The 19,050-nt window shown below is 45.0% G+C and overlaps 1 protein-coding gene across 2 annotated transcripts in view; it reads left to right on the top strand.

Annotated features, from left to right (window-relative positions):
• The first annotated feature begins 747 nt into the window (after positions 1-747).
• Positions 748-19,050, top strand: part of LOC142807243 (neuroplastin-like) — a 75,494-nt gene continuing 57,191 nt past the window's right edge. Inside the window, exons 1-3 of one of the 2 annotated variants that reach the window (XM_075891333.1) lie at positions 779-1,006; positions 8,119-8,427; positions 17,266-17,562. In XM_075891333.1, the coding sequence (XP_075747448.1) occupies positions 943-1,006; positions 8,119-8,427; positions 17,266-17,562 (670 nt within the window). In that variant the 5' untranslated portion in view covers positions 779-942. Of the gene's footprint in view, positions 1,007-8,118; positions 8,428-17,265; positions 17,563-19,050 lie in introns of both variants that reach the window. The other variant, XM_075891334.1, reaches the window with a different exon arrangement.

Raw genomic sequence — 19,050 nt, 5'->3', positions numbered from 1 at the left:
CAGTAACTTTGTATTTTTCACTTTTTTGCGTATACCAGGATACTGTACATGATAAAAAAGTGTCCTGATCACTATGTATGTTTATTAATCATTTTAAATCATAAAAATAATTAAATACTACCTTCGCGACAAGACGCTATGACGCTGCGAGCGCGTGTGAGCTTCATGCGGCTTGCGTGCGGCTTCGTGGGTATGGGTTGGGTACGCAACGCCGCGCGCCCCCAAGCCTGCAGCGCCCCATGAGCTTGGGTACCCAGCACTGAAACTCTCTATTTACACCTCCCTCTTACACCTCTCTATTACACCTCCCTCGTACACTGGACTGATTTTACACCTCCCTCTTACGTGATCTGGGGAGGCGCCCCCCTCGTGCGCATGCTCATGACAATTTGCTTCTCACAGTAAATAATCTTTGTTCAAGGCTATACCATCTATTGAATATAATGGCGAGCAGTTTCCCGCTATAGGTCATCGATCATAACATCACACCCTCTCGATGACGTCTACCGATGTTACGTGCAGCTACTGCCTGGTCGGCGCTTCTGCCGGCTGCCACCGTGTGATGCACACACGCAATCACCTCCCGCGGATTGCAACCGGGGCTGCGCCGGCAAAGCAGGCGGGCAGACGTTATTTTTTCGTACCCTAAATTTAGAACAAGCGGGTTGCTCCGCCAGGCGGTCTTCCACGAGGCCGTGGACCGACTACCCGGCGCAGGAAGTGGTTCCAGCTCTGCCCTCTGGCGCACCGTGGTCACAGCGTGCGTCCACATCTTGCGCACATCTCGAAGAACCAGTCGCTTTAGTGCGTGCGACCACCTAGGTGCATGTCCTGCGTAGTGGCTATCCTGAGAGGACAGGAAACAGGGGCTATTTAGCCTCTCCGAGGGAAAGCGCAGCTGGCTGTGATCCGAAGGATACATTCCGCAGTTAGACGGTTGCCATGGGCCGCGATCTCATCTGGAGAGGACTCTTCCTCGTCAGCTTGCTGGTTGTTGGTGTCCATGGTAAGTGCTAAGATCATGCATTAGGTACAGTGCGGTGTTTTTTTTTTCAAAACCAAGAGTCATAATGTATAGTATTCCCAAGGCGTTATGTTTGCTATAGCCTGCTTCGCAGCTCAAGATGAGCAAGCGGTTTGTAAGCTCCTTCATGTTCAATCTGGTTGAAGGCGTGCGTAGTAGCTTCCGTTACAAGGACGAAAGTCAGGACTTTTACTTTTATCGTTCCGTGGCTCCCCAATATGCTGAAATTGTGCGTCTCTCCTAAGCTCACATGAATAATTCTGTTTGGCCCGAAGCAATAGTGGTCTACTTTGAGTGCCTTTCGTGCACTATCACCACGTGCCCGGTATCTCCAGTCCAGAAACGATGAGTGCCACAGTGCTTTTCGAGCGTGACATGGCATTTTTATAAGTAAGTGGTGAGCACAGAGCTTTAAAAAAGGAAACATAACACAGTCAGATTGCAATTACTGTTGTGGGCCAAGAAGACGCCATTTTTAAGGGGCCCTTATTTGGGGGCATTGCTATAACATTGTATCCTGACCTTTCTGCTAAGCCCACACCTAGAATTCATCATCAAATATCATGCTAACCATGTTCCGCTGTGCTCATTATGCGATTCCAGATCGTCACAGTGGTGCAGGAATTCCGAAATTGAGCGTACGACGCAGTGAACAAGAACTTGACTAGAATTCTATAACTAAATTTTCGAAATTGATGATCAAATGCACCGACGCTTTTGCATCAACATTCAGTGTACGAGACTATAAAAGCATCCCTGGTGTGTGAATTCATAAGTGATAACACTGCCCAAGCGACGTCTGACTCACCTGCCTTTTCGAATGTAAGCAAAGATGCAAGCTAGTACGGGAACTACAAGACCTACAATGCAGCGAGCTTTTTCAGTACAACAGTGCTGTTAGGCACGCCGCATTCCTTGTCACTGTTCGAAAAAATCCTATGCGCATGCGTGTGGAAAGCAACGTTGAAATCTCGAACGCATTCCGCTAGCTTGCTTAATGCGTTCGCATATTTCGCGTGCCGTGAAAATACCTGCGATGATGCTTTCCGCAGACAACAGCAATGCGCAGAACGAACATTCAGGCGGGCTGTGGTATCCAAATGAGACGAGGACTAGGAGAAATATTCGCCGTCATATCTCTGATTATTTATCGCTACGCCAGAATGTCTTATATTTGAAAATGATCAAGGGCTTGTTAATAATCCGCAGCATATCATCTTGCCATTGCGGCAGTTACCAAACGGAACATCTCCTGTTTAGTGATCGCTTAGTCATGGAGATGGTCTTTTTCCTGTTTACTTCGTGGCAAAACGTGTCCCCAACGACTTTTTTCTGCAAGTTCGCCCCGTGAAGACACTGCAAATTTTACGGTCAAGCTGTATGTGGAGAGGCAAGAGAGAAGTAATTTTGATTCTGATTGCTGGCAGATTGGTGGGCAAGGCAAACTTGCTTTGAGGGTGACCAGAAGCTCTTGAGTCTGATGGCATCCTCATCCTGCTGGACGGCAATCAGTTGATCCTCAGGCGCTGTCCTGAGCAGCACAGTCACGTGCTTATGAATTTTTCGGCCCTTTCGGAGCACGTCTGAAGGCTGGCCCAAATATTATGATGCAGGTTTACTTTGATCTAGTATGGGCTATATAACACGTTAGGAGTTACGGATGATCTAACGATCTGGGCTTGTTGGTCAGTCATTCATCTTGGATGTGGGATGTGAGCGCAAAAAGACCAGTACGAAGAGAATAAAGCGCACGCACACGCACACGCACGCACACACACACACACACACGCACGCACGCACACACACACCCACCGGCGCTATTGACGAAAAACGTTTATTTCGGTCATGAAGGCTACTATAATATCCCATTTTTGTACACAACAGTCGCGTGACGACTTGCAGAAAACACGAAAAAAAAATTAACAACATAGTCGGCCAACATAGCAGGGGTAGAAACTTCCTTCAACGAGGTTGGATGCTTATGAATAGCCGTGGCTATTCATAAGCATCCATCCAACAGGTCTTAGCCCATGCGCAAGTCGTCTCACTCCTTTTTATTCAACGACCGTGACGCTTTCGTAACACAGCTTTCACCGAAATAGTCTATCTGTTCAGCTTCGATTAACAATCGTGTGATTTAACACTTACTCGTGCCCATTGTCAAATATTTATCAAAATTGAGCTGTCAACGTGCATTTATGGCTGCCTCAATTGTAGGCTCAGAGAATACAGCAACAAAGCGGGCTAATCACCCTCTCTCTCTCGCCCCCCCCCCCCCTTTGGCGGATTTTTAGGCTACATTGTCATAAACGCACATGCCAACCCAATTTCGATGATACATATAGTGCATGGGCATGAGTAAGTCTGACATCACTAGATTTGTAATCGAAGCTGAACAGATAGACTATCTTGGTGAAATTCGTGATAGCGAAATGCCACGGTCTTTGCGTAAAAAAGGAATTAGACAACTTACGCAGGTGATGAGACCTGTCTTGTTGCCAGCTTTTTATAAGCGTTCAATTTCGTCGTAGGAAGTTTCCAGCCCTGTCATGATGCTGGCTATGTTATTTTTTTCTTTGCAAGTGGTCACGTGACTATGAGCAAAAATAGGTATGTTAGTTGGCTTGGTCGTTTAAAAGACTTTTTTGTTGTCAGTAGCCTAATGTGTGTGTACTTTCTTTCATTGGTCCTTGTGTTTTCGCACCCACATGCAATACAAACTATGAAGCTCTTTCCTTAAATGAATGCGCAATCACTACACTGTCCCGCAGTTTTACCATACGGGCCCACTTAACAATGACCAAAGCCGCCTTCAAGTATCAACGTCACGGCGTATAAGCGACGATCTTGTAAACGTTCAGTAACATGGTTTTGCCGCTATACGATAGTGTAATGCGGTGAAGTAAGAACGTGCGCACATGTATTACATTTGTGAAGTTAACATGTAACTGTTTCGTTTAGTGGGTGTCGCCAGAACAGCAAAATGGAAACGAGGATGCCAAATCTGGAAACGCACATGTACTTCTGCTTTCTGTTGTGAGCTTTGGATATTCTAGACCACCGATCTGAGATTATAACCTTGACAAGTTGATGCCTTAAAAGAGCGTCTCGGATTGTATACTCAGATGCCCTCCTAAGGTATCAAGTGGTCGGCATCATTTCTTTAATATTCGACTGCAATCTAAATCGTATCCCTGAGTTATAAGTGCCTATTCATTATTGTGAAGCGGATATGTGGCCCATATTCGTAGTGGAGATGCCTGATGGAACGAGAGGCAGTTGAACGAAAGCCTTGCCCCTGAGCTGATTTCGCAGAAGAGAATATTGCGATACACGTTTCGAAATGTTGTATCGAACTCGAAAAACCAGGTTACAAGAAGTGTCCTAAAGCTTAAGAATTTATGGTAGCCAGAAAAGTAATTCGAGGATTCGTGGAGGGGGAAAAGGCACTTCAGTTACCCTTTATGCACGTTCGCGTATGTATGCATTCACATTTGGGCAGGTGCAAGATTGTTCGGTACAGTATATGCCGAGTTTCAAGTAACGTTTAAGAGAACTTCGCCGCAGTTCCGCGGCGGCTACACCAACACCGGTTATTTGAAAACGCGAAAACAATGGCACGGACCTTGAACACGGCGTAAAGCCGTGTTATACGTACGACGGTCGACAGGCGTCGCTAGTTTCCTTCTGAGCGGCTCTCGTGCGTTTCGAAGATAGATGCTGGTTTAGACAACGCTCGCTGGCGTCACGAAGGTATGCTGCGAATGTCGTTGCAGCAATTCCTAGATAGCTGGTGTTGTTCGCTGCCGTCAGCTTGAGCGACAGGTACGCGTGCTCGTAAGCCAATCACCTGAAATAGGATAAAATGAGCCACCTTGATTTTTCTTCGAAGGATTTATCAAAGCACGGGAGTGCCAGTCAGTCAAAGGTGTTAGAAGTCAACTATATATTGAAATAAGAATATCCTGTATGTATTTGTTTGTTTGTTTTTGCCCAGATACTTTTTATGTATCTGTGTACGGGCTTGTATTCTTGTTTTGTTTGAAAAGGGAGCGGCTTGAACACCAACAGCAACGAAAAATTTAGTTTAACTTGGCAATTAACTGCTCAAGCAATATACAGAAGGAGCCCACTAGTTAAAAAAATTAAAACATAGCTAAGTCCCTGGTAAAGCAAAACTTCAGACAACAAAGCAAATAAGAAAATTAATGCCAGAGTGTCGAGCGTAGCGGGCGACAGCGTTCCGACGTGATCTGCCGATTTTTCTCCTCCTCTCAGTTATTCAAGTCCCCCTTCTCATCTCTCGTTCTAATCGATCAGCCTTGCAGCGTTTTACCAGGTTGGGGCTTCGGTTGTTTGCTCGCGCCACGCCGCTCGCCGGAAACGTTAGCCTCGGAACGTGACGTCAAAAAAGCGCGCACCTGTGCTACCTTGCGCTGCAAGTACATAGGCAAATAAAAGGTTATCCGGCCGCGCATCGCACACGACGAGCATTATAAAAACCCGCTGGCTTGAGTAAATAATATTTAAGATATTTTCCGTTTCTGACTAATCTTTCCACGTGCTGAACATTGCCCCATTTAGGTTAATGGTCATTCTTCGTAATCCTCACTATACGTGCGTATCCAAACTACGGATTTGAAACACTACGTTACCGCCTTCCAAGTGTGATGAACAAATGGAAACTAACAACTGATAATCTGCGTATATTTTCTAAAACTGAAATGTTAAATCGTATGTGCTGATTGTGTTGTAAATGAAGGTTGGGTGATTTCTGTAATGGTTATTCAGTTTTTATTCTTTCATGCATTGCTTTGTTATGAATATTTTTGTACGTATATTAGAGTTGTCATTCTATTATTTGCTGTCATGGGCCACATGCGTGTTTCTTTTTGTATAGTCGCTTTCCGCTGCCTGTAAATTTTGTAATTTTTGTGAATTCGTAGTTTAGATTTTTTTTCTGGGTGAAGGGGCCAGTCAAGCTGTGAAATGCAGCTTTTTTCCCTTCGCACCGAAACCACGTATACAGTGTATTTTCGTGTACTTGTCACGTGGTTGAATAAATTCAAACTCAAACTCAGATAAATGAGTGAAATAGCACAGGGTGAACAACGACATGAAAACTACACACGATGCACAATGCGGGTGCTTGTTTACCCAGTGCTATTCGACGAGTGATATTCGACGGCGCGTATAATAATGCTTTATTGTAATCCTTTCTGTACTCAATTATCGCCTGTATTAGGTTAACAATGTACGCGCGTGAGGGCTCATTAAGGTTACGTTATTGTTCGCATCAAGTGTATGGCCTTTTTCGCTGAATGTCGTCTCAAAGGCATTCAATAACGGCTGCATGCATGTTCTCATACCTTGACAATAACTGCGTAAATGTAAAGCAACCCGCGGAAAAGCCAAGTTAAACGACGTCACCAATGTACACGCAACGTGCAGCCATCATGGCAAGCATTTGAACATTTCGTCAATACTGTCTGCACACTCTATAGGGTCATCGCATCGTACGTTAGTGCACTTTACTGATTTCTTCAAGTACACGCCGACAACAGCAGTAAATCCCTCGCCATACAGTGTCTATCGCTGTTTGACAAGCATGCATAACTTTTCGTTTAACACAATCTTTTTGCTGGTCATAATCATTTCATGATTTTCAAGCAAAAGTATTCTTTCCGTGCTCCAATGCTGACATCAACTTCTCCGAATGAATCCTCAAGCTTCAGTTATTGTTGGCCGCCCCGCCGCGGTGGTCTAGTGGCTAAGGTACTCGGCTGCTGACCTGCAGGTCGCGGGTTCAAATCCCGGCTGCGGCGGCTGCATTTCCGATGGAGGCGGAAATGTTGTAGGCCCGTGTGCTCAGATTTGGGTGCACGTTAAAGAACCCTAGGTGGTCGAAATTTCCGGAGCCCTCCACTACGGCGTCTCTCATAATCATATGATAATTTTGGGACGTTAAGCCCCACATATCAATCAATCAGTTATTGTTGGCCGTTGCGGCCGGTAGGTCTCCTCTTGTTTGTGCATACCCTATTTTCATGTGTATATGTAGCCATCAGTCAATCTGCACGTAACTTTAAAAGTAAATTTGGCAATATTCCTTCCCCAGTGCAGGGTAGCAAACCGGATGTGCGTCTGGTTTGTTCTGGACGGCCATGTTCATCGACTTAGCTACCAACGTTAAAAAAAGAAAGGGTTGAAACTATCCGCCCGAAGAATCATGCACGAAAGAAAAAGTGTAGGGGGGGGGGGGATATCTTTTCCATGCCACTTTTTTTTCTTCGCACTCCTTTCCATAATACTGGAGAGAGAGAGAGAGAAATAAAATAAAAGAGAGTTCAACCAGAATCGCAGCATTCGGTTTGCTACCCTGTATTAAGGGGAGGGGGAAGAAAGATGAGAAGGGAGGTGGAAAGAAAAGTAGATGCGCGAAAAAAAATAAAGACAGACTGCTTGCGTGGTATATAGTGGCCTATAAAATAGGCTATAGAATTCCAAAATTACGGGTTATGAATTGGGCCAGTGCAACAAAAAGCTTATTACTTATAACTTGTTCTGCTCCAACATCAAGATAATGTCTTGTCCACATTATGCACTGTACGCGTGAATTACTGACGCCAGGAGGATAGAAAGGGACTTCAGACGTTTCCCTTATTTACGCAAAGACAAATCGAATGTATAAATAATAAGAGTTATAGCAAATGTCACCCTACGTAACCCCTGTAGTCACTCCACGTCTCACAAATCTTAACCACCAGCTCTTAGCTAACTTCGACCTTGGCTTCCCATCCTCCCGAAAGGCCGCCGTTTTGTGGTTGTTGCTGCTTCACTGCGCGCGTGCGTGCCGAAACGAGTCGTTCAACGATAGTTATAGCGCGAGAACAAAACGACGACACAGAGACAAGAAGGACACGAAAGTCCTTCTAGTCTCTGTGTCGTCGTTTTGTTCTCGCGCTATAACTATAGTCATGCCATACCAACTAGCCAAAGCTGCCACACTTCTGAGTCGCTCAAAGCGCGACTTGGACGAGGACTGCACGTGTCCGTGACCGAAGCGCGCGCTGTTGTGATTGGCCAAATCCCAGCGGAGGCGCAAGAGGATGCCGAGGTCGAGTACCGGGGCCCGACCGCCGTGCCCGAGGGCTCCGAGCTCCGCGTCGAGTGCCTGCTGCCCGCGCACCGGTTCGCCAGCTGGCGCAAAGACCGTTCCGGGGCGCCGCCCCTGGTACCGGACCCCTGGAACCGGTACCGCATCCAGCACGGCTCGCGCGACCCGCGCACGGGGCGCGTCAGCTCCATCCTGACCGTGTTCGGAGCGCAGGGCAACCACACCGGCTTCTACTACTGCAGCAGCTTCAGCCCACAGTACCACAGCGTCATGGTTCTACCGCGAGGCACGCACACATGCATGCATTGTATGCCGTTCCGATCGGGATGTTCAATTCACGACGCTTTTCGTTCGCAGGGAGATGTTTCTTAACTTATGAAGTGTATCTAAGTAGAGATTGTTCATCCTCTTCTTTTGCATAATAGTTGCCGTCGCAACGTTGTGAACAAACACAAAAATTTACAAATGTGCGTAAGAGAACACTCACGCTATTAATCCCAGTTCAATACGGTGTCCACTCGACAAAAAAGTTGACGGAACGCTAATACTCGCAGGAACAAAATGTACACACATAACAAGAGGTTCACAGTCATTTGCTACAGCTGATAACAAGTCCGGAATCACGTCGTGATTACCTGTCTCAGGTATGTCCTGTACATCAAACTTCAGGTCATACGGTTACTAAAGTACAGCACTGTCCAAATCTTTAGTGTTTACAAAAGAAGGTTGAACATGCTATTCCCGGAACTTCTTATTGCTGAAACACCAGCAATCCTTATGCTAAGGATTGCTGGTGTCCCGATACGCTGGCATGTAAGAAAAAAAATGACAATAAAAAAACGCGAAGCATAAAAACCAGTTCACGAAGAATAAATTTACGAAGGCATTTATACAGTAAAATGACTCGCTTGCATATGTGCTAGGCCAGGATAATTAGTTCACACTGTAGCGACCAGTTCACAAAGGAACTTTCCGGTAGATGTATTTTTTCCCCTTTCATAGAATAACATTCAAGCACTGGCATAGTTTCGAACTGAGAGTTCACATGATCGTTCAGACGAACAGTTCATAAACACTAACCTTAAATTCACTTCTGCGTGTATTTTTAACCGTTCCAACAGGATAGAAAGGTGGGCTAGTAGGTAATTCGCTGCGGTGATGTACTGGCTGCGGTTCTCGGCAGCTCAACGCGAAATTCGGGGGTTCAATCCTGCATTTCGACGCGGGCGAAATGTTATAGGCCAGTGTACTGTGCGATGTCAGTGTACTGTAACAAACACGATTGCCCGAGCCCTCCAGTACGGCGTCCCTCAAAACCATATCGTGGTTTTGGGACGTTGGACCCCAGAAAAATTCTTATTATTGTATATTTAACGGTAAACTGCATCCACACTGGCATCTGTTCTTACCACGAGTTCTTGCACTAAATTTGTTCGAAAGATGCGGTAACAGCTGATGGTAATGTCATACATTGTTAGCAAAACCAGTCAGCCTTTGACAAATGATGAATTGCGAACGGAAAGCTTCGTGAATTATGTCCGTGTACGAATCACTCATGCGCTCTCGTTGCGTTTTCCTTTCTCCTATTGCTTTCGTGTGTCATACTGTCTATCCCAGTTAAAATGCATGCCACCAATAGCGGATGTCATCTGACTAACCACCTCCTAATCCCTCTTTTATCTTCTCTTTCTTTCTCTCTCTGCCTATTAGTGCTCGAAATCTTCTGACGACAAAATATCGTGAGGTTGAACTTGAATAAAACGGTAAGAAAGACACTGCTTTGCCACAAAGGTGAAGCAATGGACGCGATAGCAACAAATTGCAAAGTCACGCGCAGAATGGCAAGCAGATCGAAATGTGCCCTGCAATTCTCACGCACAAATAATGCACGAAACGCACTCATAAGTACAGATTAACGCGAGTAAGTGTGTCGGTTGTCGCTTCGTTGTGTCTAAAGAGCACGCCCTTTTCGCAAACGGAGACTGTGCAGCATTTGCAGTGATCTTTTTGCGCCCGGTAACTACAACAGAATTGTTCTTGAAAGCCCAAGGGCAGCCAAGACGTACGATCTTCCCCACCGCGAGATAAGGTCGGGCGAGTGAGCGTCGCCCTCCTCCTCTCCGCGGCGCAAAGTACGCGTCGGAGATGAGAGCGCGCGCCGCCGCATCGTGCTAATGTGGCGTAAAGTCCCTGAAAAATAAACTACTAGTTTATTTTTCAGGGAATTTAATGTGGCGACGCTCATTGCGCCCTCTTGCTGGTAATGCTGAAAACACGATAGTTTCCCCCGAGATGCCCGTCAGCAGCGGTAAGTGGTAGATATAGATAGCCTGACGTTAGAACGTTGAAGGAGGTGCTCCTCTGTGGCTCAGTGGTTCACGCCTCGCCCTCACGACTCAGAGGTCCCAAGCTCGATTCCGCGAGCCAGAGTCTTTTTCTGGGTTATCTTTCTTTCTTGCGTTTACACATGTATAGCATTCAGATACAGTATAGACGCCGATGTCGACGCCGGCGGCAAAATCCAGCCGAGAGTGTCCGCATTATTGCTATCGCAAAAAAAAATGATGATTGATTGATTTGTGGGGTTTAACGTCCCAAAACCACATATGATTATGATAGACGCAGTAGTGGAGGACTCCGGAAATTTTGCCCACCTGGGGTTCTTTAACGTGCACCCAAATCTGAGCACACGGGCCTACGACATTTCCGCCTCCATCGGAAATGCAGCCGCCGCAGCCGGGATTTGAACCCGCGACCTGCGGGTCAGCAGCCGAGTACCTTAGCCACTAGACCACCGCGGCGGGGCTATCGCAAAAAAAAAAGCGAGGCGTTACTTTCTCATTAATGTCAATGTGCATTGTGTCACTTGGTTCTCGCTTTCGCTTGGCGCACGTCTAGATACAGCAGGAGACAACGCAGCTAGCGCCATCTCGTAAAACGTTTTCGAACTAACCGCAATAAAAATCTAACTATATTTGAATAAAAGACATTCGCACACATTCTATAACGCGACTGAATGTTTGTATAAATAAACAAATATGGAAACAATCGGTTGTGCGCGGAAGCAAGACTAAAAGTTCTGTTGCACTTTGTTAACAAATAAACTAAACACCCGGTGTTGCTTTGTCTGTTTTTTTTTTCTGCAAACATATTTCCTCAGAGTAATCGCATACAGACACTTGCACGCGCCCATATGAACCCACGCGCGTACGCCCTCACTGACAAGGGAAATGATCTGATGATCATCCATGCACTCTAAACACCATCTGCATGCTATTAAACATTTGTTTTTTTTATTTTACCTTTACGTGTGTGAGTGAAGGTCAAGGGGGATAAAGCGCGGTGACCGTGAACAACATTTATATCGAAATCGTTGGCCGTGTGAGAAGTGTGTACTTGAGGAAAGATGAATGAACCAACAATTCGTGTGAGCACATAAACAAGTCACGCGGTGTCAAGGACGGACGACATCGAAAGCAATTACGATGACGCAATCTGAAGAAAAGCTTGTGTACACGAAACCAAGATTAAGACTTTGGCAGCAGCTGTGCAAGTATAGGGTGCTGCATAACTATACGTTAGTAAACTATCCAATGTTCATGCGGACATACGTGTGAGCAGACGATACGTTGTGACCGTGGGATCAACTCCGGGCCAGAGAATCCGGGTTAGAAACCAATCGATTACTTTGGTGATAAATGCAACATATAAGAATGGGGAATGCATTCTTAAACACGTGGTTACATCCAGTGATAGTAACCACAACAGGCGTGTAGGGCATGTTTCACTAAAAAAAGTAAGAGGGGGTGGGGGAGAGGATTTAGTTAAGTGTACATGCTCATACAGTTGCGCAACACTGTTTTTTTGTTTATCCGTGTACATCTGTGTGAGTTGCGTGCATTTTTTTTTGCTCGTTCTCGTGACTGTGCGCGTGCGCACGCGTTCTTGTTCTTCCCCTACTTTCTTTCATTCCTTGCTTTTAACCTAAAAGTCGTGCTGAAGGTTGCATGTGTGTCATATTTTTTTCTTTTCGCGCTGCATTCATGTATCTCACCATTTCCTGTGTTTTTTTTTGTTTGCTTGTTCCATGCTGCGATTTTAATGGGATGGTGCTGCGTGGAAGCGCTTATCTGCCCCATAAGTTCGTCATGAAATATTTATTTCTATCATAAGTTTAAATATTTATTCGTTCCCTTGCTTGCTCCCTGTTTGTTTTAGTTTGTGTTATAGTACTATTTACGCTATATAGACATACCACGTGTGTTTGCGGTAACGTACTGCACATGTCCTCTATAGAAAATAGAACGTTCAGTGAACAGTCAATCATAGATAAATAGTAATTACTCGCTGCGCTCAGGAAGTGAGGAAAGCTAGTCGTACCGCTGCTTTCGAAGTTTGCGTACTCGAAAACCGTTTTTTTAAATGAATTTCACAGTGCTATTCACGCCCTCCTCAGAGAATTTTCGCTCGAGGATCTGGAAAACACCCGCAAAAAGGTATATCGACACTTTCTATACTTTCCTTTGTTGACACCTCGAATCTATTTCGTCCATTGCTATTTATGAGCAGATGCGTCTTCGTAGAAAAGAGATTAGGATGAAGGTGCCATCTTAGAAAAGGCGTGCACCCACTGGTGCTGCCCACCTGAAATAGACTAGAGCAACGTCGGACAAGTTTACTTATCAAAGAAAAAAAGAAAAGAAAAAAAGCGGTGATGACAGACAAGTTTATGTGTCAAACAGAACAGAAGCAGAATAGCAGCTGCTGTGTTGATTGCGTTGATTACAGCTCTTAAGAAGTACGCACAGTAAACAAGCAAGCAGATGAAAAGCACAATGAGAGATAGAATGGCTGTTGCAAGTCCTTGGACTTTTTTCGTGTTTCTTTACATTTGGCCGGCTATATATAGACCTTTTCACGAATGGCTCCCTAGGCGCCACCATAGCCTATTCGGGGCTGCGCAAATTGGCGTGAATATCTCCCCTCTCCCCAAGAAAGCACTGTCGAGGCTGTGACGTCAGCCTTTGCATTCTCGCACTCAGCCCTTCGTGGGGGCTTTTTTTTTTTCTTCTGTGAAAAGGCTTGTGGGCTGTCGTACTACGCTTCAGCTAGATCGACATTAGCGCACTGAGAAGCATTGAACTTCTAAACAAAACGACGAAGTAAGTCTGGTAGATCTTTTAGCAAACAGCGCAGCAGACGACACACAAAGCAAGGACGAAAAGAGACAGACGAGTGCATATTCCCAGCTGATTCACTGAGGACCCTGATCGCTCTTAAATAAATTAGTTCAAAGTCTGCGCTAGTCTGTTTCCGTTCTTTCTTTGCGCCCCATGGGCTGTGCAGTTTGCTTGAATATGAACCCGCAAGTCACTCATCCTTGAGCACTCGTAGCCCATAAGTCTGGTAGAATAAACTGAGGCAGCTGTCTATGCCTACGCATCACTGTATTGAGCACGAAGTCAGACGATGTTTATAGTGCAACAGCGTATAGCTGCAATCATTTAGCCATTTCTGAGCGAATTTACGAATGAACATTTACTTCATCAGAAAATCAGCTAAAATATCTGCCGTAATACGCATCTGGATCTTAGATATTTGCTTGTAGATGATCAACACATATAAAAAAGTAAGCCTACTTAAAAGTGTGAGCCGTATACAAAATTTAAGGAATCAACGAATTTTGGTAGCTTGTCATGGTTGCTTTTTGATGCGACTACAGCAAAACGACCTTAAAAAAACAGAAAAGCTGGGACACGTTGACAACGAATGGCGACATTTTTTTTGTCGTCATTTTGTGCTACTCTTTGCAAGAACTAACCATGGCAGGTAAACATATTTTAGAACAAGAAAACCCGCATGGCCTTAAACCAAACCTGAACAATATTATTAAATCAACATTAGCACACGCTGGCAGGCACTAAAGATAATTTAACTGGAGATGATGAGTGTTCGTTGGTATACAAGTAAATAGGGTAATTAACCACGTCTTCGTGAGAAATATCCCGTTCTAGCCCATTTTAAATTGAATGCGGTTGGAAGAATTTAAAAAGAAGGGCACCGTCTTAATAAACAACGAGCGCCGACGAAAAGACTCCGGCCAAGTCTGTGATTCATTCCGAGCAACGCTAATACGAGACTGCAGGCGGCTGCATGCTTTCCTATAAACTCCCTCTTTTTCAGGATATAAAGTCCCTCTTGTTCAGGCGCACTGCTGACGTTAATCCGAGGCGTTTTGAAACGTTTCTGGAAGCTCTCAATACGTTTTACACGCCTTCTGTTGTTTTTTTTTCGTTTTTGTTGAACGCCCACAAGCGCGAAGAATGCATGGCTACCGACGAAAGTTCTTGACGCATCTGTCGCCTCAACGCGTTCTGGCCGTTGCCAGAGCCAACTAGATGGATTATATGTCGCGGCATTTCTTAGCACTGTCGATACGTAGAACAACAACAAAAGTCTCTAAGGAACAGGTTATCAACCTTCATATCCTCCTCCCCCCTTTCTCACTTACTCGCTCGATCGCTAGAGGTGTATATAAAATAACGTGAAGAACTTGGCATTTACGTAAGTGAGGTACGCACATGACACACAGAAATCAAGGAATGTGGACATAAAATCGACAGCCGCTTTTTTGCAAAGGCACTTTTCTCTTTTTTTTGCCGATTTGCAGCATTGGCATGTGTACTCGTATTCCCGTTTCTTGTTTGTTTTTTTATTGTTTTATCTATCGCTTAGCCGTTGCACAGTCAGATAATACAAACGAACAGGCCAACGCTCTGGAAGTGCGAGATTCTGCTTGCAAACAGAATCCCCGATTGTGTTTGTTAGACCCTCAATCGCACGCTTGCTATAGGATCGACTACTAATTGCAGACCTTTAAAATAGTAACCAGATCCGTAGGCAATCAAATATAGCGAAAAAAATTTAAGCTATTCCCATTCCATGCAGTGATTTGCCGCATCCACAAACTCGGCTTGTTCGGAAGTTTCTTCAAGGCTAAACTGGACTGGATAACATTTTTATCCGATGCGTGTTTAGAATAATTGCTTAACGATTTAAAGTACTTGATACTTTACTGTGGGGGAGCAGAAAGCCGTCCCAGATCCAGGATATCGCTGAGAAGCTGCAGACTGGCAGCCTGCTCGCGATGATGTCTAGCCGTTCCACTATTTCTCGGACCTCCTGAATGGCCCAAACTTGGCATGGTAATTCTGAGATAGCCACATGGACCGCGCCAACGCTGCTTTCATTGCGCGCATGATAAATTTGCTGATTATTTCTCAGTGCTCTAATGAATACTGAGGTTCAAGTGTTAATATGCAAGCGAGACAATAAGTTAGAAACGTGCGCTTGCTACATTTCTTCGTGGGACTCATCATGCGGAGTCATTGGGCGATGTTCAGCGCTTTGAGAACCGAGTGGCTTGATTAACTGTGGTCGCAGCTCCAACAATTCCAGTTCCTATATAACAGTGCATAATGTAAGCGTGGCACAGCAAAAGTGTTTTCGAAACTCAAACGAGGCTCATTTTGCTGTATTACCGAACATAAATATGCATAGTGTAGATATAAGGCATTAACATCACAAAACCTGCAGGCCGAGTCACACTACATACCACAAAGCGAGACCTGTCTGGCTTTGCCGCATGTAACGACGGGTGGGCCGTAAGTACGCGTGCTGTCGCGGGGACGTTGACCTGACAGGCGTGAATGCCTGCCCTGTGAGAATGAGGAAAAACTGGTTGCTCGAATACAGGAAGAAAAAAAGTTCGTAACGTTAACGTGTACGTCCAAATGGCATGGTAAGTGGCTAGGTCTTGTCACATATTTAACGTCGGCGTTAATATAACGCCACACCATCAGACCGTCAGCCGCTTGCGCTAATATGCTGTAACTGCACATTCCCCATAGTTTTGAAGGTTTTTGCGTAAAACTGTCAAGCATAAACACAACAGCAAGAAAATTTGTAGCTCTAATAGCTAAAAATTTGCTGGTGGAATGTAACCGTTTTATTTCAGAATATTCAAATTATTATTTGCCATTTGTAACCTAGGCACAACGTATACAAAATGCCCCGACGCAAGCGAATATCGATAAGGATCTTAGGCTAAGTATTTGACTGCGGCTCGAAAAACGTATAAAAAGTGGTTTTCCATTCAAGTTCTTACTCGTTTGGCGGCATTGTATGGGTGGTATTAGCCACACGTCACGATTGGCAAAGTGTATCGTATAATCTGGGGCCCACTGTCCTCACGTGATACGAACTTGCGCGTTGGCTCAAGTGTGGCAACATTGGGCTTATCATTCGTTTCTAAAAGAAACGGAATATAGCAGATGCATCATGCACAATGAATTCAATATATTTACATAGAGAGACGTAGCTCCGAGCAAAGCATGGGTACGACTTTCAAGAGGTGCTAGTTACTCTTCAGTAACTTATCGATAGGATATTCCTTGTGCGGCTGTTTCCTGGCACACCCGCCAAGCCCTTCCACTTCGCAGGTTATGGCAGCCTGCAGCCTAACTACATATCCTTTTGTTCATAAGTTTGACTTCATAATCGTGTCTGCATTTCTTCACTGTTGTACACCTGTTTGCAAGCATTTTGTTTGACTAATAGAGGTCTTTATTTACACAAGATGAAGGATTGACACACGAAGTATAGCTGGTTGTCACTTTTTGAAGTGTACTTCAAAAACTATGGACAAAACGTACACCGTCTGCTCGCCCTTCGTTCACTTCTGTGCTACAGTGGCGACGGTGTTTGCTGCTAACCAGAAGGTCGCGTGTTCGATCCCTGCGCGGAGGTCTCATTTCAATGGAGGTGAAATGTTAGAGGACCGTGTACTGTGCGATGTCAGTGCACGTTAAAGAGCACCAGATGATCGACATTTACGGAGTCCTCTACTATACGTAAGAGCCCGTAACATAACTAATATTGCTCGTCCTACGCTCTTGAGCAGCTCTTCTAACACCATGCATGTTATAGAAGTGCAGCGTGGCAAGTGGATGTAATTGCCTGCGAAGTCTGCACAGCATTCTTCATTTACCGTGTATACCGATGCTTCAACGTACAAAGTGGCAGCCGCACGCTCTTGAGGTCCCTGTCTTCGACGTGTTTCCAGGTTACTTCCAGGACGGCACGGGACGTGTGGGCGCCGGGGCCTGCTACCGGCTGGAGGAAGGAAAGCGCCTGGTCCTGGACTGCGACGGCCTCTCGAAGCGCTCGGACCGATTCCCGTTCGCATGGATGAAGAACAACCGACGCTTCCTGCCTTCGAGCAGCGGGGAAGTGAGACTCGAACAGACACGCCTCATCATCGAGAAGGCGCGTCGAGAGGACGCCGGAGTGTACATGTGCTCGGACATGATGTCCACCGGATACGGACAGTCCACCACGGGCCGGGTTCTTCATGTGGCCAGTGAGTGCTGGTCGTTTACTTTAGATAGATAGATAGATAGATAGATAGATAGATAGATAGATAGATAGATAGATAGATAGATAGATAGATAGATAGATAGATAGATAGATAGATAGATAGATAGATAGATAGATAGATAGATAGATAGATAGATAGATAGATAGATAGATAGATAGATAGATAGATAGATAGATAGATAGATAGATAGATAGATAGATAGATAGATAGATAGATAGATAGATAGATAGATAGATAGATAGATAGATAGATAGATAGATAGATAGATAGATAGATAGATAGATAGATAGATAGATAGATAGATAGATAGATAGATAGATATTGCACAAATGAAATGGCCATTTGCTCGAATGGAATGAATTGGCAATATTATTACTCATTTATAATGGGTGTCTTGTGGATACTGTTGCCAGAGGCATGCGCAATCTCTTTGATACCAGCACCTAACAAATAAAGGCTTACAATAGGTGCTACATCTGAAGAAAGAAAACAAGGCTTTTTCGCTCTTTTTTGAGAGGTCTGGATTGCCACGTTTATGACTCTCTTTGAAGAGACACGTCCACTCTATTTAGAGATCAATATACGCTCTTCAGAAAGTCATGCGACCCACAAGCGGGTCATAATGTATATCTTTCATTAGTGCCGTATACCTGGAGAGACAGGACTCGTCGATACGGTGTTTTGAGACATTCTCTTCTGACCGTGATCGGTGAGGTGGTATACGTCTCAACGGTCAACGTGCGCGGAGATTAGAGAAACGGCTTTATGGAGGCAGTGTGCTCCGTCCTAAAATAGGGTCAATCTCTCTCGATTCCGATGTCAAGGGCAGACGTCGTATACTGCTTTTTGACGCACTCACTCTACAGTAACGCCACTTCATTCTGTCTATTGTGTATAGGCTAATTGCCGCTCGCTTCCACTAATGCTTTGTGCTTCAGTCAACTCTTGCCAAGCCAAAAAAATATTCACGAGTGCGTTAGAAGAATGTATGGTTCACTGTCTTATTGAGAAATTCTGAGTATTTTGTTACTACGAACTCAGTTATCTATTTCACAGAAGTTAAACTTTTAACTTATTGTCTAAACGCAAAATTTTAAGTGACAGAGTTTTATACATTGGACCTGAAGTGAAATGAACTTTATTTGGTCCTGGAGAACTGGTCAGACGCCCCCCTAAGACGTGTCCGCCACAGTTGCTGGCCGCGTCCACACCGGGACTGGAAGACCGTGGCTCTCCGCCCGTTTGCAGGCCTCCTGGACTACCTGCTGAAAAATATTTGAAAAATTAGGGAACCCTAATGCCTTTCCTATACGAGTTTAACGCGGTAGTGATATCCTGTTCCTAGTGCGTACTTCAAACACTTAGTGCATGAAACCTTTTCGGACTTGTTTGGCACCGACTATACGTGGCCTTATAAAGGAACACGCGCAGAAACGTGTGTGTTTTCGTAGTGGGTGGCCAGCTTTAAAG

The sequence above is a fragment of the Rhipicephalus microplus genome, chromosome 1, assembly GCF_043290135.1.
Source record: "Rhipicephalus microplus isolate Deutch F79 chromosome 1, USDA_Rmic, whole genome shotgun sequence".
Lineage (NCBI taxonomy): Eukaryota > Metazoa > Arthropoda > Arachnida > Ixodida > Ixodidae > Rhipicephalus > Rhipicephalus microplus.
This window is presented reverse-complemented; position numbering and strand designations above follow the sequence as displayed.